The sequence below is a fragment of the Camelus dromedarius genome, chromosome 10 (assembly GCF_036321535.1).
Source record: "Camelus dromedarius isolate mCamDro1 chromosome 10, mCamDro1.pat, whole genome shotgun sequence".
In the NCBI taxonomy this organism is placed as follows: Eukaryota; Metazoa; Chordata; class Mammalia; order Artiodactyla; family Camelidae; genus Camelus; species Camelus dromedarius.
This window is the reverse complement of record NC_087445.1, coordinates 39865327-39889589: the sequence shown is the minus strand read 5'-3', so window position 1 is coordinate 39889589 and position 24263 is coordinate 39865327. Positions and strand designations below refer to the sequence as shown.

The 24263-nt window shown below is 40.2% G+C and overlaps 1 protein-coding gene across 1 annotated transcript in view; it reads right to left on the bottom strand.

Moving 5' to 3' along the window:
- RORB (RAR related orphan receptor B) overlaps positions 1-24263 on the bottom strand; it is a 175634-nt gene that overhangs the window by 32088 nt on the left and 119283 nt on the right. Inside the window, exons 2-4 of the mRNA XM_011000125.3 lie at positions 20239-20324; positions 15601-15742; positions 7830-8231 (exon numbers count right to left, since the gene is read on the bottom strand). Coding sequence (XP_010998427.2) covers positions 7830-8231; positions 15601-15742; positions 20239-20324 — 630 coding nt within the window. The remainder of the gene's footprint in view (positions 1-7829; positions 8232-15600; positions 15743-20238; positions 20325-24263) is intronic.

The window sequence follows — 24263 nt, the reverse complement described above, 5'->3', positions numbered from 1 at the left end:
TTTCCTGCTAGAAACATTTCCAATGGGTTTCCCCACATTTGTAAAATCACAGAAGTTAATCCAGTACCGGTTGACAGAGAGAGCCTGTTAAGTTGGTTATATACTATGGTAATGAAAACCAAAGTGTACTGAGTTCCAGCAACCTGCCAATCAATTGACATTTCTGTGTTCCATAGCCTACGTGGTATTTTATCTCTAACCAGCTCTTCCCAAAACAGGTGTTTGAAAATGTGGCTAAAGCAGTACCTATTCACCCCCATCAGTGGGAAAGCGATTCAGAGCTCTTTCTGAGAGCCTGTGTCAAGCTTGCAATGCCTGGAAATGCTATTCAACAGTGGGGGCAGTTTCAGAGGTTGTCGTGTAAGCAGTAAGTTACAGGCAGAACCTCGTGAAATCTCCTTCCCTCTTCCTTGCTGCAGAATATTTCATATCTACTACAGCATTTGAAATTGAGTGCATAAAATGGAATTGATTTTCCAATAGCTTTGAATTCTGAGTCAAAAATTAATCCCAAACTATTATCTCCAGGGGGAAGTCTACTGAGGAAGATCACTTTTGCACAATTTCAACTTAAAATAAGAAAGGTGCTTTAGAAGATTTACCTAATAGAGTGAATGCCAGCACGCCAGGAAAGCTGTATTAACAGAGGTACAAGCACGTAGTGATTAATCTGCATGTGTGTGCTATAAATAGAAATGCAGGCTTGTAAGTACTTGAATTGAGTATATATGTGCTTATTGCTTATAATGTAAATCATCTTTATACTTGTTTAGAGCCTTGCTGGTCACAGTGCTTTCGTACACATTATGCCATTTATTCCAGTTGTGGGGAGTCACTGCACTGAGCATGACAGTAAAGTGACTACATTGTATTACTAGCTGACTTCAGACATCTTTGTCCTGTTATTAAAGGATGTCTAGAAAGATGTGGATTTGAATGACCCTAGGGAAAAGTCTCCTTTGTCCCAGGAACTCTAGAATAATTCATGGCCATGGACTAGTAAATACGAAAGTTGTGACCATGGTAGAGATCCCAGAAATGTGATACACTGAGTTGACCAGCCTAGTTTCCACACTTGGGAAATTCCTTTTTTTGAGATAGAAGACAGGATTGTGGAAACAAGCAGCCTCTTGGGATGTAGTCTATGGGCAGCAGAGAACAAGGTAACGTGAACATTTCAGAGGAGTCAAGTAAAGCCCTCTCAAGTGGTCAGGGTGAGACTGGGACTAAGTCAAATATGTATCTTTATTTCTTTGTCCCCCTTTATCTTTCATGAGGGGCGCAATGAGGTGCTCAGGTTGAAGCGAGCCAGGGAGGTCAGGTGGATTTTCCCTGAAGCTGTATTCATCTAGCAGCTCACTCTTTACTTTGAATGCACATGAACTTGGGATGGTTTGGGATAGGCCACCACCCTCCCCTTGAGCTGCCCCTGACTGTCCTTGATGTTTTGTTTGTTTGTTTTCTACACGAGGGTGGATGAAGAGAAGAGGCTGGTGCACACTTCTGATCTGGCCATGGTTATTAACTGTATAGTTGACAGGGTCATTCCACCCAGTGGAAACTCCCGAGGGTGGTCCTGCTCCTTGGCAGGAAGGCAAGGCTGGCTCCTGCCACAGACCATTGTTTCAGCATCATTCAGATTGCCTGGAAGTCCCCTCCTCTCCACCCCCTGCCCTTCTTCTTGGGAAGTGGCTGTAACAAAGGGAGCAGTTACTGCGCCAGGAGGTGAGAGAACTATAATCCTTCACACTCCTTTAGTCCATCTGCCTTATTTTTCAGATGAAGAGACAGAGCTTCAGAGAGCTGAACTAACTTTGAACAAGTTCACATGCCAGCACGTGGAGTCAGGATTCCCAGTTTCAACGCACTCTCCCTAAACTGCCTGCAAAGGGCCTGTGTTTGGGGGAAGGGGATGGGGGATAGATGACAATGGAGGTTCACAAGATGTCTTCCCTTAAAGCAAGCAAGGAAGACCCAAAGACACTGGGTTCTCCTTTCCCCATACTGTTTGCATGAGTCCTCTCACTAGTTGAGGCTACTTTTATTCACTTTAAAGACTTACTCGGCATTCTTGAGCCTAAACTGAATGCCTACTTGTTCTTAATACAGGTGCCACCAGAGAATACAGAAAATATATAGCTCAATTCTATTCTCTGTACGATTTCTGAGTGAGTAGTTAAATATGCATAATAGATTTAAGTATATAAATAGATATAATATTTACCTGTAAAAGCCTATGTCATTGAAGCTGCTGCCTTATGACATAGTATCTGCTTGGGGTTTTCAGTTAAGTAACAACCGAAACACCATCAACCTTTATAGAATTTCCCCCAATAAAACAGTGCTAGAAATATCTTCATTGTGTCTATGCAGCCTTGATGGAAAAAAGTAGTACCTTACAGGGACTGGATCACCTTTAGGCCAATCCCTTTTTATAATCTTCTCTATTAATACTCAGCTTCTGTATTAGATGAATTTGCTGAAAAAAGAGGTTTATTTCTATTTTGGATGTTTAAAATTCCAAGCTCCATAAATAGAACACAAAAGGAACAGGAAAGTTAATCTACAGTTTAGATTATATAGGAGGGATCAATGAATTCACATTTCATTGTCCTTATCTGGAGGGAAAATTACTGAATAGAGCGGCAAACTTAGACGATGTGTGTAAAAGGCAATTTATCCCCTTAGCTTCGAAGCTAATTTGATGAATTCCACCCTCCTCCCTCCCATTTTTAAAAGCATGTTGTTTGGCTGTCTGAATTGTCTTGTTGTCTGGTTCCTCACAGATACACTGTCAATCATCTCTGAGCGTAAATAAGCTTTCGTTAAGAGTTTTAGTCCTGCGGAATCCCCCACCCCATCTGAGGGCTATATTTGGGGAGCCAAACCACGACCTTCCACTTTCCTTCTTGTTTGCCAGCTGCCTTTCTCTGACAACAACCACTGCAAAATGTTATTTGCAAAGATACACCTTCATCATGCCAGCATGAAGTAAAATTCCTGCTACACCCAGTTAAAGCTGATGCCTAAATGTTAATTTGCAGCTTACTTTTTTTTTTTTTTGCCATTCTCTTATTTCATGGTTTATTGTCCAATAGAATTTTGAGAAACCTAAGGATATCATGAAATATTTCATGTTTTTCTCTTTACTTGCCCACATTTTGTTTTCAACCTCCCAAGCCCTGGGAATACAACATTCCTGATAAGCGATGTGGTTCCAAGTAAGCAAGACCCCCGTCTTCCTCACCTGCAGGAGAGCTCATGGCATCGGTACAAGTCATACTCAGGTTATAATACATGACACTAAGTTGCAATTATTTATTTCCGTGCCTGCCTCCTAGATGGTGAGGACAGGAACCATGTTCTGCTTGCCTTGAGTTTCTGGCACATTGCTAAAAAATGTTTTTGAAAGAATGCCTGGAAGTCTAGGGTAGTAGAATGACCTACGCTAGAATTAAGCTTTACCACCTGACTCTGTCCTAGGACAACCACTCGCTCTTTCTGATCATTAATGTCTTCATCTGCACAATGGGATAATTTCTTTACTACCCACCTGAAAGCATTGATAGGAGGCTTAAATTGGCTAACATGCAGAAGAGAAGCTTATATAGTTCTCTCTATCTATAAAGTATATCATTAGGGTTCCTTAACATAAGAAGTCTGTAGTTCCTTTGTTGCACTTTTAGAAAGACAAGTTTGTTTCTTGGCAGGGCGGAATATTCCTGACTCTGATAACATTCACATAATTGACTCTTTAGGATTTGCATGCAGTTGTCAACATTGTTTTATGGTTCTTAGACATGTATTTTTATTAAAATTTCAAAACTGTAAGACCGTACTCTACACAGTCTAATCCAGAAACTGTTTTTTTTTTTCAATCTGCTTTTATGATGACCCAATCAGAATAATGACCAGGCGGTACACATTTCACTGTTCTCTCAGAAACCAGAGGAAGCAGAACAGAACTTCTAGAAGCCAAGAGCAACGGTAAAAAAATCTTCAGTGTGATATAGCCTTGAATTCACCCATTTAGAATGTGGCTAAACTCACATTTTCTATTGTGTCTGCACAGGCTTTTTTTCTACAACAACTTGTCACCAGGCAAATTAGTACAGATACTCCTTCGTCAAGTCAAGTCAAAATGTCATCATGCACCCTCTGGAAAAGCTCTTCTGTAGCACCTAGAAGGACATCGGGTAGGCAGCAAACACCAAGCACATGTCTTGTTGTGGGACTGCCAATTCGCTTGTGAGGGGTGGGTGCCCTTTGTTTGACAGGAAGAAACTTAGTATCCCAGTTAAAAGAGTGGGTTTTGATATTACTTAGACTCGGGCTCACATGCTTATTTTGCTTTTAACAGGTTTTGTAATTTTTGAGCCTCAGTATTTTCATCTGTAAAATGGATAGAAAAACACAGAACAGAGCAGGGAGGGTATAGCTCAGTGGTAGACCATGTGCTTAGCATGCAGGAGGTCATGGGTTCAATCCCCAGTACCTCTATTAATATAAATTAAATAAATAAATAAATAAATAAATAAACAAATAAATAAATACCTAATCCCCCCCACCAAAAAAAAAAAAAAAAGAAAAAAAAGAGACAAAAGGTCTCATAAAAAACCCACATAACAGGCATAATAGAATTATTATAAGAATAAATATTGCTCAGCACCATGAGGTGCTCAATGTCATAATTATATTACCTGTAACGACTAGTAATGTTATTAAGTAATGAGATTAATAACATTATAATATCAATTATATTGATAATAACAATGATGAAGCTTATACATGAGAGATGCTATTCAAAAAATTTTATGAATATTAACTCATTTAATCTACACTCACAGCCGGGGGTTACTAATTGTGTCAGGTTTACCACTGAGACTCAGGTTAGGTAAACTGTCTAAGGGAAAAGGCACAACCAGGTTTTGGACTCCCGCGATCTGACTCCAGGACCAGAGTTCTTCACCACTGTGCCGCACCACCGATGCCTCCCTGCCCAACAATACCGTTATGGACCTAGTGTTTTATTGAAATGAGTGGCAGTGTTTTGTATGGTGCAGGAAAGAAGAGTGTATCACATTGCTGTGACTCTCACAGGTACCTCCATTCGACACTCACAGGCGTTTGTGTCCACTAGATGGCATTGCTGTTTTAACGAAATGGGAACCAAGTCCATACTTAGGCTTCGGTGCCTGCTAAATTTAAAGGACTGGCAGGGCAATCTAATTGCGTCCTTAAAAGCCTGATGGAAGAGATCTCCAAAATTTACAGCACATCTAGAGATCTCTAAAGGTGAACAGTATCTCAGAATAATGAAGAAAATTAAATGCTAGTTCATTATGGGGTCCATGTCTGTATAGAAAATCTGGATGAATTTCGAGATTCTCTAGTTCATAGATGGATAGGCTGAAGGCCGCAGAGGAAAATGACCTGCGTAGGGTTACCCAAACCTGATGGTTTTGGCTGTGGTCCATAATACCTCCTACTGATTCTAAATCACAGAGAAACTATGATGTCTGAATTCTTAGAAGTCTTTCCTTTTTGGGTACGGAGGAAACGAGTGCCCAAAAGTGGTTTTTTGTTTCAGTATGTTTTAAACATGTGTTCCCAATCAACAGCAAACTCAGGCACTTAGATATTAAGTAGGATAAAAGCAGAATATGGTGCCTAATATCCACAAACTGCATAGTCAGTCAATAGGGACCGTCTTCTTAAGTGGAGTCACTCAATCTTTCCAAGAGGACATGTCACAAAGAAAAGATTGAGTGACTCCACTTAAGAAGACTGTCCCTACTGACTAGCCATGCAGTTTGTGGATATTAGACCACAGCAAGGAGCAGGGTAATGGGCAAGCACAGGACTCAGGAATCAGACTGCCTGGGGTAAAAGCTGGTTCTATCCTTTAGTAACCAAAGGGCCCTGGGCAGGTCATGGGACATCTATGAGCCTCTGTTTCCTCATCCGTAAAATGGGAATAATAACTTTACTTTTCTTATAAATAAATGGTGAAAATTAAATGTGTGTGACGTGCCTGCAATGTAGTTACAAGTTAAGGACGGTGCTGGAAGGGATATTTTTGTTATTAGAGCTGATATTCAGTTTTCTACATCTCTTGGTTGTGGATATCATTTCAGGTGCTTTGTCAACAACTTCTTTACTCACTGCTGCAGGCTGAATTGCAGAGGGAGAGAAATAATGTTTCAGGTTTTATAACTGGGAACATCGCTTCTTCCTCAGCCAGATGGTAGAAGTAGCCAAGACCCATATGGCATGTACTTCGTTATGTGTTCACATCAACTTTATTTAAAACACTCGTAGGCTTCAGGCTCCTACTCACAGTTTAGACAGAGAAGGTGACGGAACACATGGTGGACAAGGGATAACAGCTAGGAGTTATTGAGCCCTTGCTGAGTGCCAAACATGGCTCTGTTTTACAAGTATGAACCCACTGAATTCTTACAACCATGCTGTGATCTATGAACTAACACTTCTTGAGAAATAAAAAATAGGATGAGCAAACCGGGATGGAGAAACTTGCTCCAGCTCAAATAACAGGTCACAGATCCAGGATGTGAATTCAGGGGGCTAGGTTCTTAACCACTCTTTTCTGCCCACTCTCAGGGTGAGACGTGAGCAGGCATCAAAGGCTCCCGAGCTCCACCTTGCTTTCCCCTGCACACTAAATACTGCCACGAAGCCTGCTGTAGCCACTGTCTGCTGTCTCCTCTAGGCAACTGTTAACATGCATCTCTGTTACCTGGGAGGGTAAGGCGTTAAGCCTACATCAGTATTTTTATGGCAATTAGTTAATGAAATCAACAAATCCGACATTGAACAGGGTCCTGAACATAACAGGGTGAAAAAAGCTGTGACAGGTGAGAAGAGAGAGCACCTAGGACAGTACACTCTTGAAGACCACTCCTTAGGGAGGATGAAAAAGCAGGAGGGTCGGGTTACTGAAGCAAGTGTGCCTGTGACTTGCCCCAAGTGGGGCTTACTTGTTCCTCTTCTGTTCTGTAACATTCCAGACTGCACTCTTTTCATTGCCAGTAATTCAGACTCTCTTTCCATGTAGAGTTCTTGAGTTCAGATTTACAAGAGCCTTGGCAGTCCTTCTGATCTATCCCTCTGTGTTTATAAAGAAGGAAACAGGCTTGTCCCCAGTCATCCTGGATGAAGAGTTGGAGCCCTGTTTATTCAGTCACTACATACTGTTTCTATATCCCTTAGCTTCTTCACTTTAAATAGCATTGCTTTGAATATTTGCTGAAATTTTCTTGTTTATACCAATAACATTTTTCCTTCAGTGATGAACCCAAATTCAACAGACAGCATCTGTTCTTTACAGATAGCATCTTTCTATTTATAATTTCTTCTTTCTTCCTTTGATTCAAATAAACTTTTATGGGCCATGGGAACAAGGACAGTTATTAGACTATATTTTAAAATCGGGGGGTGGGAAGGAATAACTTGGGAGTTCGAGATTTGCAGATACTAACTAGTATATATAAAATAGATAAACAACAAGTTCATACTGTATCACACAGGAAACCATATTCAATATCTGTAGTAACATATGGTGAAAATGAATATATGTATGTTCCTACATGACTGAAGCATTGTGCTGTACCCCAGAATTGACACAACATTGTAAACTGATCATACTTTAAGAAGAATATATTAAAAAGAATCAATTGGTTTTCTCACTAGAAGCTATGAATGCAAGGCATTCACCTTGGACCTAAGGAAATGACCTGAAGAAACAGGACCGAGGCAACCTCAACGTAGAATTCCCAAACGTGAGCTGGAAGGAGACATCCACTTACCGATTTCAGTCACCGTTATCCCCGGTGCTAACTGCCCGTTGTTGAAAGAGCTATAGGTAAACAGGTTGGGTACGGACGTGAGGTCATAGATGGGTTCTTGCTTTATCTGTTTGATTCCAGTCATGTCAAGTCCTGACTGGTCAGGGGATGGCTGGCCGGAATCCACGCTGTAATAGCCCTCGGACTTGGGCAGGTCAATGGCGTGTCCGTTGGCGTAAGTGCCACCGGCCTCGTTGCTCAGGCTGCCGAGGCCATTACTGATGCTGCTGCTGTACACCCGAGCGAGGGCTTCCGCCTCCCCGCTCTGCTGCTGCCGCTGCTCCTGCAGCCGCTGCTGGTGCTTCTGCACCTCGGCGTACAGGCTGTCCCTTTGCTTCTTGGACATCCTCCCAAACTTCACAGCTGGGTGGGAGAAAAAAGCAGAGAACAGCACTTGTGGCTATCATTCTCGTTAACCACCTCAAGTCCAAGGGCTCATGGGTGGCTGTCCCCTCAGCATAAAATACATGGAGTCTCAGTATCATGGCCCCAGGGTCCACTGATGTGCACACCACGTTTGACGACAGGGTATATTCAGGGCTGTCTGTACTGGCTTACGGGCACAGTGAGAAGGAAATCTAAGCGAGGAAGAAGTATAAAAACTAATAGATGTACTTCTTGTTGCCATGAAGTTAGAAGGGCTATTTCCTTGTTCTTTCTCACTTACGGAAAAAAAAAAATCCAAGGAAACCCCAAACTACCAAATGCCACCTGCTGTTCAAATGTCATTAGTAGTTTCCCCCGCAAGCATTAGGATTGCTCGATTGTCAGATAGGAACCTGTTATTTCACTCTTTCCTAAATTGCATGTTGGTTAAGACCAAGGACCTGGAGCAGGGTGAGAGACACAACTTTAAATAAACCACATCATTTGCCTTCAGTTGGCTTTTGACAAATCAAATGAAAACTGTCTTTGGAAAATGGCAAATTTTGTGAATCCAATACCCAGCAAGTGAGCCAACAGTAACCCTTCCTTTCGTATTCTACCACCCCGAAGTTTTATATTGGCCATCTCTTCTGGCAAAATCCTTAGCCATTCTGGGGAATAAGGAGGAATAGGCTCAGTCAGCACTCATAGAGTAATACGGAGATGCTGTGATCTGAATGCCTTGTTTCTTAACTTACAGAGCTTAACTTCCTGAACGGTTACAGAAGGTGACATTTTCCCTCACACGCTGTCAACTCCCATTGAACAACCTGCGTTGAGGGGCCACCTTGTCTAAATCATCAAGCACATTGCCGTTCAGCTCATGTTAATGGTGAGGACGATGGTGAACTTAGACGGTGAATTTAGAGGTTCCCCTCTGAGTTTCTGAGTTTCACCTGTTGGTGTTGGGAACTCAGAGACGGTAGGAAGAAGAAAATGGAGAGTAGAAATAGGTTCAGTTCCTGGATTCAGCCAGTAGGGCTGATGAGAATAACTTCTAAGAGTAACTAAACGGTGAGGTGCTTAAGAACACTCCAGCACTAAGGGCCCACAGAAGAGATTTCTGCTGTGAAAGAGGTGTCATCTCACATCCCCCCTCAATATTCCTCCAATATTTATCTTCTCCTTCCACTGATTACAGAGCTACCAAACTTCACCTGGGCATAGCTGTGGAGACCACATCGCCCAGCCTCCCTCACTGCCGGGTGTGGCTTCGCGATGAAGCTCCGGGTAACGGAAGCTGCACCCATTTCTGGGTCTTGGGGGGGCATGTTCCTCCTTTCTGCCCCTGGAGTGTGGATGTGAGGGATGGATTTAGAGCAGCCCAAACTCCTCCTGTGTATCCTCAATCCTTAAGAACCTATGTTCTGGCTTTCTGACACTGCCTGAGTAGGAAAACAAAGTGGTAATTATCCAGTACTTTCTCTGAGTAAAGACGAGTCATGTGATTAATTCAGACAAAAGTCCCCTTTACACCTCAGTTGCCATTTTTGTAGGGTCTTAAATTACTGTGTTTAACTTCGTAGAGACACTGTATTAGATTCTGCTTCTCAGAGACATATTTACTTGCTTATGAATTGCAGCGGTATTTCCAGTTTGACCACTGACAAAATTCTCTAACTTTTAGAGAAAGCTTTCTATGTCTGTAATATTTTATTCCAAATAATTTACTATGTATCATTCTCTAGGGGGAAAAAAAACCCTTTTTGTATAAGAAAAAAATAAATCATGATAAATTTTGGTTCAGAAAGAACTTTTTCTTTCCAAGAAATGCCACAGGCTTCTTTATTTGCTGACCCTCTGTCCTTTGCATTTATGCAGGTCCAGAACAGCTCTTTGTGACAGAGATAGGGAGGTGAATTCAACATTTGTATCTACTACTATAGATTAAAATTTTTGTTTTGGCCGGAGTAGACCTACTCTCTGATTTACTTTAGTAGAATAGTGCTGTATTTGTTTGTTGAAAATTTATATAGAGAGAAAATTAATAACGAGGAACTCTTCTGACTTGGAGACAGAAATATAGTGTCTCTTTTTAAACCCTTTCCACTTCATCCTTGGTTTAGATTTCTACCCACTGTCTACTTAGGTGAAAGGTACATTGTAGTGGGTCGACTACATTAGTGACCCTGACTCTTCTCGCCTACGTGTACGCTCTCCCCCATGTAAATGTGCACTGCCCTTTCATTCTCTGCAGGCATCCTGCTACACCCTTTGACTCAGGGTCATGTGACCTGCTCTGGACCAACAGGACAGTGACATGTGACACAAACAGAGGCTTACAAAGTGCTTGTGTGATTGAGTGCATCACCATAAAAAGGACTTGCCTAAACCAGCTTGCTGGAGGGTAAGATATGTGAAGCAGAGCAGAGCCATTGCAGCTACCCCGGTCAAGGCCATCTACCATCAGCACAGCTTTGCAGAACTGACCTGCAGCTCACAGAAGAGGCAGGAACTGGCCCAGTCAAGCCCCTACATATAACAATTTTAGGTTCAGAATTCTGCTGCTAACTATAGCTCTCATAATCAAAGCTAACAATGTCAAAAAAAGTGCTGCCAAGATCTTTGCCCTGGTAAACATCTGAAAACTCACTCAGTGGTGAATAGTTATGCCTTCTCCAAAACACTGACTTATCAAGTCACTGAGCAACTTAAATAGTTTCAAAGAAAAACTTAAAGCTTCCCTATGTTTTAGAATTATCAACAGGCTTCATCCTAAATCTAGGTCTAGAGTCAATGACTCTAATACTATTTTAGAATAAAATTTCCATTCATTTCAGAAACACTGATGACCCAAAGTTTCACATTTATGCTCCTTCCTGTAATAAAAGTGGTGACATACTTGGGAAAAAACTAGAGTACTTGCAAAATAAACCTACTGAACTTTCCTGATATATAAATAATTCCTTGTCACCATTTGTAAATATGTTTTATTCATAGACCTATTTTAACAAAGGCTATATTACTATTTTATTTTCAAGTATTATTATTATTTTTTAATGAAAGCACTGGGGATTGAACCCAGGACCTCATGCTAAGCATGTGCTCTACCACTGAGTTATGCATCCCCCAAGTATTACCATTTTTCTTACCACTGCCCATTATTCAGAATGGCATATAGTTTAAGTGTTTGCTCCTCTCAAATCTGAATTATTCTGTTAATGAGATTCACTTGACTATAGAGGCGGCCTCTTGTTAAACCGCTAGCTCTCAAAGAAACTAGTAGCACCATTCTGTGTACATTGCAAGTGCCTTATAAATATTCAATGATGATGGCATTTGCTCAGGATACGCTCTTAACCCTCATTTTGAGCTCACACTGGAAAAGAAAGATTTTACGTAGAAGTACTGGAAACCTTTTTGTATTTACCTGAATTGTGGGCTTCTACATGGAATGTAAGTTTTTGGAGTCACTATAGAGAGAAGACAATGCTTCTTCAAGGATTTCTGCTTCCTACCACACAACTAGACACATGTTTTTGCTTTCAAGAGGAACCCAGTTGTAGAACTATCATCTATGACTTTCCTGGAAGTTCTTTTTTTTTGGGGGGGGGTGATTAGATATTTATTTATTTATCTATTTATTATTTATTTATTTATTCATTTATTTAAATGGAGGTACAGGGAATTGAACCTAGGACCTCGTGCATGCTAAGCATGCGCTCTACCACTGAGCTGTACCCTACCCCCTTATCTATGACTTTCCTTAGTCATTTTGGAAATTATTTTATCTTACTATCTTTGGCTGTAAAGTTCTTTACATTTATATCTCAGTACTTTCTCAAGGAAACTGCTCTCAATTTAACTCTTAAATTTCAAGAATTTCAAGACTATACCTTTTGTATAGTGCTCTAGGACTTGTAGACAAAATCTGATTCAATCCACCCAACCGTATTTGTAATTTTAAAATATTCTCTCTCATCCCTCCTCATTTCTTCTCCAACAGAACTTTCTGTGATGATAGAATGTTCTCTAAGCTTTCCAGTATGGGAGCCACAAGCCACGGGAGGCTTTTGAGCAACTGAAATATAGCCAGTATGAGTGAAGAACTGATTTTTAAATTTTATTTAATTTTAATAAATCTAAATTTAAACTTAAATAGTGGCACGTGGATACTATATTGGACAATGCCATTCTGTGTAAGAAGAAGCCAAATCTGTGAAACCCGTCCCTGTAGGGCAACTTCCATTTTTTTCATAGAAGCACAGCATTTGGGAGGGCACACACTTACTTGATCACTGCAAGGTAAGTATCATGTTTTCTCTCTGGGGACACAATATCACCCTACTGATGCCAAAGATTTCTGTTTTTTGGGGTTATTTTGGTAGTAGCAATACAACTGGAAGTAATTTACACTAAAGATTCCTGCAACTAACATTTGTGAAGGGTCCAGTTTTAACTGGAAATAAATTAAATTAAAGTTAAAAGAAATTAAGATGGTGGAGAAGATTCAGTGGGCATATACATGCCACCAATTTATACACACATATACATGCAATACCTTCACATTTTTATACATACAAACACATGTGTATGTATTCCAAGTGGATTGGACTTTTGATTCTCTGCCTGAGCTAAATTTGAACACATTTGTTATTGCTGAGTTTGTATCTGCTCCTCCTATATGTGCCATGGCAAACAGACCACTGTAACAGTGGGAATTCAGGAGAGAATGAAAGTACAGTGAAGTCAACGGTTCCATCAAGCTGTCCCCTAGTCGCTACGTTACTTCAGGGACCAGGTGTGGTGAAGTTAACATCCTTGGAGCCAGGCGTAACTGACAAACAGCAAATGCAAACATCAAAATGAGGATGCCACTTTAAGTCTGAGGGAAGCTGGTGCGGGGGTGTATGTAGAAAGAAGTTAGGTGTGAGGGCACCTTACCTTGGCTACTAGTACTACTGCCAAAGCGCTTTGAAAAGATTTGCTTCATCAAAAGGTAGGTTCAATAAATTAGTGGCAGGAGACATCCTATCTCTCATTCTTGAGCCCTTGCTAGACATAGCTCATCAGCCATAACCTCAGGGCTTCCTAATGTCTCAGCACCACACAGTAGACATCACTTATCAATAGGGAGATAAAACCTGTTTACCTTCCTCGGTATTAGTGTGACTTACTTGGTTTACAGTACCCTTTATATTCAAGGTTTATAATAAGCTTCCTCTACATCAGTAGTAAAGAAGAAGTTGTTTTCCTTTAGACAGAATCATTCTTTTCCTTCTGCTGAAAGTCCTTCTCCCCATTTCCAACCACCACTCCCACTCCTGAGCGTTTCTCCTCATCATTAGTTTGACACAAGACATGCTTAGGAGGCATTTTTGAAGATGTCCCCGGAAGTCTCAGGATTGTCTCTGGCCCTAAAATTAAGGCGGATCATTATGTTTAATCTCCAGTATCCTTAGATGCTGTATTGCTTTTACTTAGAAGTTTATGCTACAGTAAGTTTCCTCCCCCTTGAGAACAGACTGTGGCCCCATCCACAAGTGATCTTTTGCCCTAACACACTTCTTTTATGTCATGAGATTCAGTCTCTTAAATTTTGTGGGCGGACGTCACTGAATCTGCCTTAGACCATACGCCCACCCCTCACCCATGATTCTGTTCAGCAGCACAGACCCACAAGCTCTCTCCTTCCAAATAGATACTTCCTCTTATTGCAGGAAGAGGTAACAAAGACAAATACTCAGTGGGTTAGTGTCTCTGTAAAATTACTAATGGAGCTTTTCAGATACTGTCAATTAACACGCTGCTTTCATATTATAGAAATGAGGTGCAAAATCATCAACGCAAATTCCCACAGAATTTCACCAAATAAATTCTGAAAACCACTTAACCCCCATCCTCCACTTTCTTCACTTTACGTATGTAGAAGTACAGCGCTACAAATTTACCCTGAGAGAATTTATGTGATTAGTAAATCTAGAAAAACAAACAACAAAATCAGCTAATAGATAGAAAAGTTTTGGAAACTTACATTGCTGTAGCTTTAGAAGCTACCTATAAACTGAAGGGCTGAAGGTCAGATTCTTTCTATTTTTGGGGGTCAAATATATCTCAGAGGTGTAATTCTATACACAAGTTTAGGTGAGTTGGAAATTAGAGAAAAGGGAAACAAAAATTCAAGATGCGACTATTTGGAGAATACAAACTAAGAAGTAAACAGTAGCTAAGTTTAGATATCATCTATGCAGAGCTAAATTTACCCAAATGAGTAAAAGGCCCACATTTAATTTAATAACATAAAATCCATTTACACCAAGAGAAAGAGCGTGCAAATTATCTATATTTCTTTAAAATCTAGAAGTATTTCCTTTTCTTTCTTTTGTTTCTTTTCTGGTTCACACCACCTTGAACTTCATTAGAGGGAGTGTGACCAGACACAGAATCCACAGCAGTTCACATAGACAGAATAAGTATCAGGGGCTTTGTCTGTGTCTCAGGCTCTAGGTAAAAGAGAATTCAACAAACTCTTAGATGCCTGCTTTTAACCAGACCCTGAGGGAACAGTGGGAACAAGACAGAAGTGGCCCCAGGACTCAGGGCTGCTCGCAGTCTGATACAGGAGTGCGGCCCCCAATGTCAGGGGAGAAAGACTTAGATGAATAATTGAAAATGGACGCAAAGCTAGATGAAATTCTTTGTGTGAGTTGATTTGTCCTCCTTCCTTACTCTAAGAAGTTCACCTGGGGAGCCAAGCCACCCATTTGGGTTGGGCATGAAGGCAGCGCACACACCCGTCTATTATGAGAAAGACACCATCCACATAACCCTTCTAAGACGTGGACTTCCGCTACAGCCTTTGCGATCTGCGTGCCTCAGAAGAGTCCACACCCATTAATGGGGCTTCTGGGCTTCCCACAGAAGCCCATTCTGTTCCTGAGCAACTCCTCATGCTGAGCGACTTGTGTACCCGTCAGACTTATCCAGTGACCAAATGGTCCCAGTCTGCCTCGAACTTTCCAGCTTTTGCTCTGAAAAATCTCACGTCCCAGGAAACCCCTCATCTGCAGGCAAACCTGGACAGGCGGTCACCTTTCAGTCTCGGCCTATGTGGCTTTTACCTAACCTAGTTAGCACAGATTGCTCCACGAGCTACAGTACAGTCTTTCCTTTCTTCCTACGTTGTAGGCAATACTATATTTTCATCTGTTCTTACTTTTCCTCTTAATGCACTGCCAGCACATGGTTTTCTTTTCTTCTTATCCCTAATTCCCTTTGTCTAGAATTCTTCCAGTGGCTTCAACAGACTTCAGCAAAGCATCCAACTGAAAGCCTTTAAGTAAGAAATAGGAAGGCGATGCCTTACCATCTCTTGACATTCCTAGGGCAAGACACTTCTGCAGTCGGCAGTGTTGGCAACGGTTTCTGTTGGTTCTGTCAATTAAACAGTTTCTCTGCCTCGGGCAGGAGTAAGAGGCATTGTTCTGCTGGCTCCTCCTAAAGAATCCCTAGAGGGAGAAAGAGAATGGGAAGGAGACAGATTTATAAGACGGGAACCGGAGACCATTAACATATCCATCAGATACATTTTGTACAGTGAACAGAACTAAGTTTAATTTTAAAAACTCTTTGGATACCTCTACTTGGATAGCTTACAGATGTTTATGCTGGGGAGAATTTGTACTCTCTGCAGAGATGTGAGGGTGTCATTCATTCAATCAGCATTTACTAGAGACATTTGTGAGCTGTGCTGTGCTGTTCTATGCAAAGTAAAGCTGAGAGGACTGTGGGAAAGGAGTGGCGGAGGAGAGTGTAACTGCCAAGCCGCATATGACGAAACGATGCGGACAGTAACACAGGCTTACGTCAAGTGCTGTGGGAGTGAGGAACTCAGATGCTGAGGCGTGCCCGCTCAGTACGTGCCACTATCTGCCTGGTTTCTAAGATGCACTTTTACCCATTTGGAAATTTTTGTATTTGGCCAGAATGCATCTGGAAGGTTGCTTTTTAGCCAGTGAGGTACCTTATAGTCAACTACATCTTTGAATAAAGGAAATATTTTATATAAACTGCTCAATAAACAATAAACAAAAAAAACCGATGAAAAATAAACAAGCTGAACGAACGTTCTCTGCTTGGTCTCAGGTTATAGCAGTATAAGAGGCTTTTATGCAAGTCAGTTTAGGTCCTTCTGGTACAATATGAAGTGCCTTGGAACATCCACCACCCTTGTAAATAAATCCACAGCTGAGTTTATTATTTTTTAAAATTTCTTTGGATACCACTCACCTTAGTTATCTGACAAAAAAATCTTACTGGGGAAAATAAGCATTTTTTCCAGAGATAAAAAAGTATCCTTCACCTATTTATTCACCTTTTAATCAGTTTCCCTAATCACTCCTTGCTCTTGAATTGCAATACAGCAAAAGTGCAGAGTGCCACAAAGAAAGCAGTGGTCTACGACAGATTTACCGAGAGAATTTTTAGGAAAAGATAACCCACAGTACCACCTCTCGGAAGGAGGAAGCCCAGAAAAGGCCCGCGATGGTAGCCCAATGTCCACCTTGCTGAGAGTCTTGGAAGAGGTCACCTGACTTCTGTCAGATGGCTTCCGTCTTTTCTCAACTATCAATGGGAGGATAGAGCAGGGCTGGGGTGACAGTGAGGCTGGTGAGACAATCATCTCAGTCACAAACTTAAGAGTTGCTAAAAGATGTGGTAATCGGGACAGATGTTTTAACACAAAATATTAAAGATCAACATTAATGCAAACCGTCCCGGAGGTTTCAATAAAAACAGGATTCAAATGATCAATTTTCCTTTTGTCTCGGGCACAAAGAGCTTGGACAACCTTATGAAAAACCTCAGAAAAGGATGTGGGGCCAAGTCTCTCCTTAGAGAGGAGTGCCAATGGGTTTGTGTTTGAGTCCCAAGCCACTCAACAACAAGGACTAGTTCTGCCCTCACAGACCCACGTGCATTATTTACTTAATGGACCGGTGGTGGCAAAATAAGATACCTGATTGTCCAGTTCAAAAGAATTCATGAAGCCTTTAAACAAGAGATCACATCCAAGCCCCCTGGCATTGGAATGATGCACATTATATACTGTGAAAGTCGTCAGAAAGCATAACTACTGCCCATCGATCTTGATTAAAGATGACTTGGAATTTACATTTTACGAAAGAATTGTGTGGTTTTTATCTGTGGATACTCTAAGTGCCTCTAGGCAAAGGAGTTGACAGAAAAGACTTTTTTGAAGTCACAGCTACAGCCCTAATTTAAGGCCAATTTGACATTAATTGTGAAGCACTTCCTGCTTATCTGTTGCTCATTATTGCAAATAAGATTTTGGCATGAAGAAGATTTCACTGTAAATTTTTATTGAATGAGAAGGAGTCTGCATATGTGCATGAGCTGAACTGATGTTATTTTAAATGGGTTGTTTATGTTGACTCGAAAACAATATTATCAAAATTCAGAGACTCACGTTGAATGTGCTGACACTGATACCCTATTCTGAGCAGAACTTCTTGAGTTTGCTATCTGGAGAAAAATGTAGCATGTTTACAAATGTAGGTTTTTCCATGAAATAAAAAAAAGTTCTGTGGTGTACAATGTCATTTTGACTAAAACCTCAGAATATGCTTCAAAATAACAGCATAATTTCCTTAATTATGGATTTCTTCTTAATTTTATTTTATTTTTTTAACTTTTAGAGGAGGAAGTGGGGATTGAACCCATGATCTCATGCATGCCAAGCATGCGTTCTCCCACTTGCTCTATACCCTCCACCCTATGTTTTCTTCCTTTAAATAGAAAAGATGACAGGAGCCTAAACACTCAGTCTTGGTTATTGACCTGTTGGAATATATTTGTTCAGTAGTTAAGTCTTTTGCAAGTTACTGTTTAAAATCTTTTGCTCCTTAACAGGAACATATCTTCATATTTTGAAATCAGACATTTTCCACATACAACTTTATACAACAAAACACAAACCGTCTCCACTTGGACATTGATCTAAAAAACATTTTTTCGTGGATACTCTATAAACTAGACCAGAACTCTTAAAATTGCATAAACCAACACAGTGGTAGAAGTGATTTCGCTGGAGAGGATTCTGATTCCAACATTATTAGTGTTTAGGAAGAAAATTATTTGTTGACCTGCCCGAAGGAAGTACTAACTTATTCTAGGAGGGTGAAACAAAAATTGCCAATTTGTAATTTCGCTTTATTGTTTCTTCTGATAAGCTGAAAAAATTGCATTAAAGTGGATAACATGCAATTCTTAATTGTAGGTCTGCAGAAGCACAGAACGTAAGGCACATCTACTGATGTTCAAACGCGGATTATCGCTAATCACCTTGAAAGCAGGTCAATATGTTGATGAGGTTAGTCCAGTAATGTTAGCCTCCCTCCTCAACATCCCTGCCCCACTTTATTCTCATTTATTCCTCTTTCTTTTCTTCCCACCCCTTTCAGTTCCAGGAATCACACTTTTTGAGATTATTATGGAGACACTGCCAGTTTTTCACATAGTGTGACTATTCGACAGTTACAGAACGTTTTGTTTCATTTATATTTGAATGTCTCTTAGGATTAAAGTTGGCTCTTAGAACCTATGACTGTGCTACATCTCCTTTAGTTTACTGACCTTAAATTAATGATTCACTTGGTTTGCATCTTTGATCAAAAACATACTTGCTTTTGCCAATAGCTCTGCCAGTCTCTCCCTTTTCCCTCCCAAACTGTGGCTGCATTTCATTTGTTCGGGTTACACATTGCCCTTTAAAATTAGTTGCAGAACTGTTTTCATGTCCCCTTCGATATTTAGTCTCTCACTCTTTCTTTCCTTCTAAGGATTAAATTTAAAAATTTACTGTTAGGTTTCAAATGCTCTTATTTCAGATTAAGTTAATGGCTATTCTTTCCACTTTGTATTTTTTTTCTTTTAATGGAGGCACTGGGATGGAACCCAGGGTTTTGTGCGTGCTAAGCATGCACTCTACCATTGAGTATTTCCTACCTACCCCGCCCCCACCCCAAGCTTTGTATTTTAAGAAACAACTTGCTCATAGGAATTATTCGTCTTTGGAAGGTTTGGTGGAATCTGTCGTGGAGGAGAACACTGGACTGAGAATTAAAAAAACCCATATTCTCTCACTAACTAGATCAATGATGCTGGCCAAATGACATAATCTTGTTTATACCTCAGGACCTCACTGTGGCTGGGGGTATAGCTCAGTGGTAGAGTGTGTATTTACCATGTGTGAGGTCTTGGGTTCAATCCCAAGCATATCCATTAAATAAAAGGGTCAAAAAAAAAAAAAAAAGACCCCACTGATGAAGTTGGGGCAGATGACTTTTCTGGAATGTGAGACAAAGCATGGTCACCTGCACATTGCAACTGTTACCTGGACTTCTTTCTCCAGCAGAGATATAAGCTCATTAGTTTATTTCTTTTTCTTTTTTTGGCAGGGGGAGGGGGTACTTAGGTTTATTTATTTACTTATTTATTTTTAGAGGAGGTACTGGGGATTGAACCCAGGACCTTGTGCATACTAAGTATGCACTCTACCACACAGGGCAGCTATATCTTGCCCCCACTCCCAACTCCCCTGCCATTAGCTTATAATCTTTATTTTAACCTTCAGTTTCTTTCCTATTGATATAAGTGTGCTGGAGTTTACTGGACACAAGGCTGTTAAAACAGCAAATCAGTATTTATATATCTCTGTAGATGTGAATCATTGAAGCTTTTAAATATCAATCCATTTTTAAGCAGCTGCTGCTGAGTTAGACAATGACAAAAAGGTGAAAGGCCGAAGAACAGAAAATCAACCCACCCACCCACCCAGCAAGAAGTCCTGAGTGTCAGCAGCAGGCACAGGAATCCTTTAGCAGACCTTCTTTCAAGAGGTGTCACTTCTCGCATTGTGAAGTACACAGATGCCTGAGGCCAGCACGGAGGCTGCCGGCAGCGCTCGGCTAAAGTCTCATACCTTGCAGCCTTCACACGTGATGACTCCGTAGTGGATCCCAGAGGATTTATCGCCACAAATTTTGCATGGTATCACTTCAATTTGTGCTGAAAGGGGAAAACAGACATTTTGAGCTTACAGAGCTGTCTTCTTCTTTTTCACCCTCCTGTCTCCCTCCCCACCTCTCCCTGCTGTGGCAGTGTTTGGAGACAGCAGGTGTGCGGTCACCCACTTCTGTTTGAATGGCTTTCCTAAGCTTCTTCTAAGTGAAAGGGCATCCGTTTACCACTGTCTGTTTTGTTTTTCTCTAACTAAAAAATATATATATATATATATATATATATAACCAGGGAACGGAAGTTTTTCTAACCTCTTGCTTTCATTGTTTTCTCTTTTTGGAACTTGACCTTGATGTAGTGTGACTTAAAACTCCCTTGAACCTGTGGCTTTGGTTTTCTTATTTTGCACTTCAAACATTAAACCACAGAGAACTATCACATTGCCTTATTTCAAAACTGTTTTAAATAAGTAAATAAAGCAACACTGGAAGGAGTGGAGGTGACTTTATACATTATGTGGCGGGATGTTTACTTGTGAAAGTGCCAATGACGAATCAGTCCAATATTTATTAAGCATGTATACATGCACTAAAACAATAAAAGTTGTTGACACAAGGTAACATATACTAGTGACACCAATAATTTAATCAAGAAAACAGAATAAATACACAGAGATATCAGGGAAAAATGATAAAGCCTGTGGGTACTGTTACCTGAATAGGAAATAAAATGATTTCATTGGCGTTGAAGACATTTGATTCTGAAGATTCTGTAGGATTTGGTAAGACTGAAGTGAAAGGCAAAAGGCATTTTTGCCAGCAGAATGGAATGAAGGTCCCAAAGGGCCGTGGCTTGTGCTCACTGAGACAAGCAACCTGGCCCTGGGGGAAACTTGGGCCATATGGTTGGACAGAGGGAGTGATAGCAGTTTACGGAGCTCCTGGGATTTAGGCAGAAGAATTTTCACCTGACATCACTGGCTTTATGGAATCGAAGAAATGATGAAAGTGTTGGCTGGAGTACCTTAGAAAGGTGAGTTCGTCAGGCTAACCAGAACAAAGGGAAGACTAACTAAAAGGCAATTCCTAACCTGGGTGTTAGGAAATGCAAGCGTGAATTACATCGGTGGCCGGATAAATGGAGAGGAAGAAGCAAATAGAAAGGTAGCTCAATGGGAGAGGGGAGAAGGTAAATGAAAGAAAGGATACAGAGGTGGAAATTGATGAAGAATCAGAAGAGACTTCTAGCTTCCTAGCTTTGACAGTAAGATTAAATAGTAGGTTTGATACAAATAGCATGGTTAGTAAGGCAATTCCTTTGTGGAATACGGTGGGGCATAGAGTTTCCATTTTGCCTGTGTGCAATTTGGTGTGATGTCTTGTAGATACTCGCGCATAGAACCTCTTGGAAAGATGATTTTAGAGGTAATGGATGCATCCATAATATAAACTTTATTTGGAATGTAGTAATTCCTTCGCCTCTGATAGTATTCTAAGTGTTGTTAAAATTATACACACCAGAAAGATCTGCTGCTCCCGCTCCCAATTTAAAATAATTATGCAAAATATGCTTCAAAATGCTTTATACATCAATCTGCCACGTGGATGGTTTTTTACAGTTTCTCACCTTTGAATATACAAAACAAATAAATGCAAGACAGAACCCTCTTTTTCTTATTGTTCTACATTAAAAATCACGTAGCTTTAGGAGAGCACATCACTTTTGAAACCTTAAATATTTCACAGTGTGTTCAAATCATCTTTATAAGCAAAAAGATTCAGTGTTATGTCCCTATTTTTCATATGAGAAAACTGAGGATGCAGGTGGTTAATCATGCCCTTGACTCGGGAGATGGCAACCAGAAATTAGCTGATTTTCCTGATATTTCTTTCAGTAACCCTTTCTCGGCCTCCCATGAAGAAAAGGTACAAATACAATTTTGAATTCTTACATTATTCCAACAGCACCAGTTAAAGACATAATAAAAATATCAGGAGAAGAGACAAAGTCAACTAAAATACTTATTAGACTAAGTATTTCTATTTGCTTCTGCTCTTTTTGTTTTCAGATTTCACTTAGAGCTGGTATTTGCTTTCAAAATTTTGTAATATGAGAAAAATGTGAGATTTGATGTTACTCTACTCTGTTCTGCCCCCCTGGATTCTAGTCCCTAATCTGTTAATGATTGGGCCCATGACCAAGGAAAAAAATCTCCAATCTTGTTTTCTGGTTTATAAAGCTTAGCTGACAAACTTCATAGATCTGTGAGGATTAAATGAGATATTTTATGTAGAAGTGCCTTGTAAATAGTAAAGAACTAGAAAAGGTCAGTCTCCATCATCATCACAAACATCACAGCCATCACACCACTGAAGGTGTTTCTAATGCTTCTGGACAAAAAATATGACAAGTTACATTATTATTCCTTTATTAAAAGTCTTATTATTAAAAAACCAAACAAATGACACTAAAAGTTATTTGTACTATGGATTATTTTTTAAGTGTAACCTTTCCAACTGTGCATTTTTTATGATGATTGCAAAACTGACTGAAAATCCCAGGTATCCAGTAGTACAGTTGTTAAGCGTATATGATATTAAGTCAGAGGTGCTCTTTGCATAAATTACTCCCCAGGGAGTAACTTACATGTGGGGAGAATATGCTTCAATAAGTTCTTAATTATAAAATGATCTAACTCTAAAGGAAATGAAAATAGAGGTAATTTGCCCCCTGGGGTGGGAGAAGATGTTCTGGAAAGCCACAAAGGTTATCTCACAGAACTTCGGAAATACAAATGGGATAAGAAATGATTCGATAGAGCATCTGCATATTTATACATATTTATAATTCTGGCTCAACATGTAATCCTGAAGAACCGTAAACATTTTAACAGTATTTTTAAAGAGAAAGAAGTCACTGAAAAGTGTATATGTGTAATGCTTTGTGTGGGAGGGATTAATCAGCTTGGAAAACCTATGACCATTTTTACCTATGATGACAGGATAGGTCATCTGAGGTTTATTACAGGTGAAGATAAGTTTACATAATTTAAAATACTAATCCTTTTCCTTTTCTCTCATTTAAAGTAAACTGTTTCTGAGCTACAACTTCATAGTTTGCACTGTATTTTCACAAAGCACATCTTAAAGGCAGGGTATTTCAGACGCTAATTAGGACAACACATCACATTATTGTTCTAATGTTTGTCATTTCTAAATGCCTTGCCGTTACACCACCCAGAGTCTCCTGTGCAGTTGTCTCGTAGTGACTACAGATCTAGCAACAAGCTATTTACCACAGTTTCAATCTGAACATCTAGGGAGGGCTTGGTGGCTTGGATCTCACCATCTGTGACAAAGAAAGTGATGCACAGAAAGGAGGAGGGAGTTTAGCTTCTACACTTTTGCTGGACTCATGGATGAATCCAACAACAGCCTTTTCTGAGACAAATTCAGGGGCGCTGAGATGCCCTGAGAGATGGCTTGATATGTGCTCATGTCTGTTTTTCCATTTCTTATATCATCTTCTCACTTTCATTTTTCTATTAGTAACTAGCCTTCATGGAGACTACAGTTCAGTTTTTATTTACCAATTCAATGTTTTTTAATTTATAACAGCAATCATAGATATATTTTTTGGGGAAATGATATTCTTATAGTGTCAAAGAGTGTCATGGAAGATTTAAAATAATTTGATGTGTTACTTCATATTAGAATAATTTATGTAGTACAACTAACTTAATACCCCAAGATTTGGCAGGCAGGTCCTATTCAACAATTACAGCGTCATAGTCCAAATTTGTCTCCCTCTTTGAAGATGGCAGTTCTCACCCCCGAATGCTCCTGAAGGCCCTTCCTTGCTGAGGCTCCCTCACCGCGGCATCACACAAGGTCACCCTGCTTTTAATTCTCCCTGCTTATCGGAATGTACATATCTTTAGTTCTATGCCTTCAGAACCCCCCACGGTGACACCAGGTACTAAGGTTA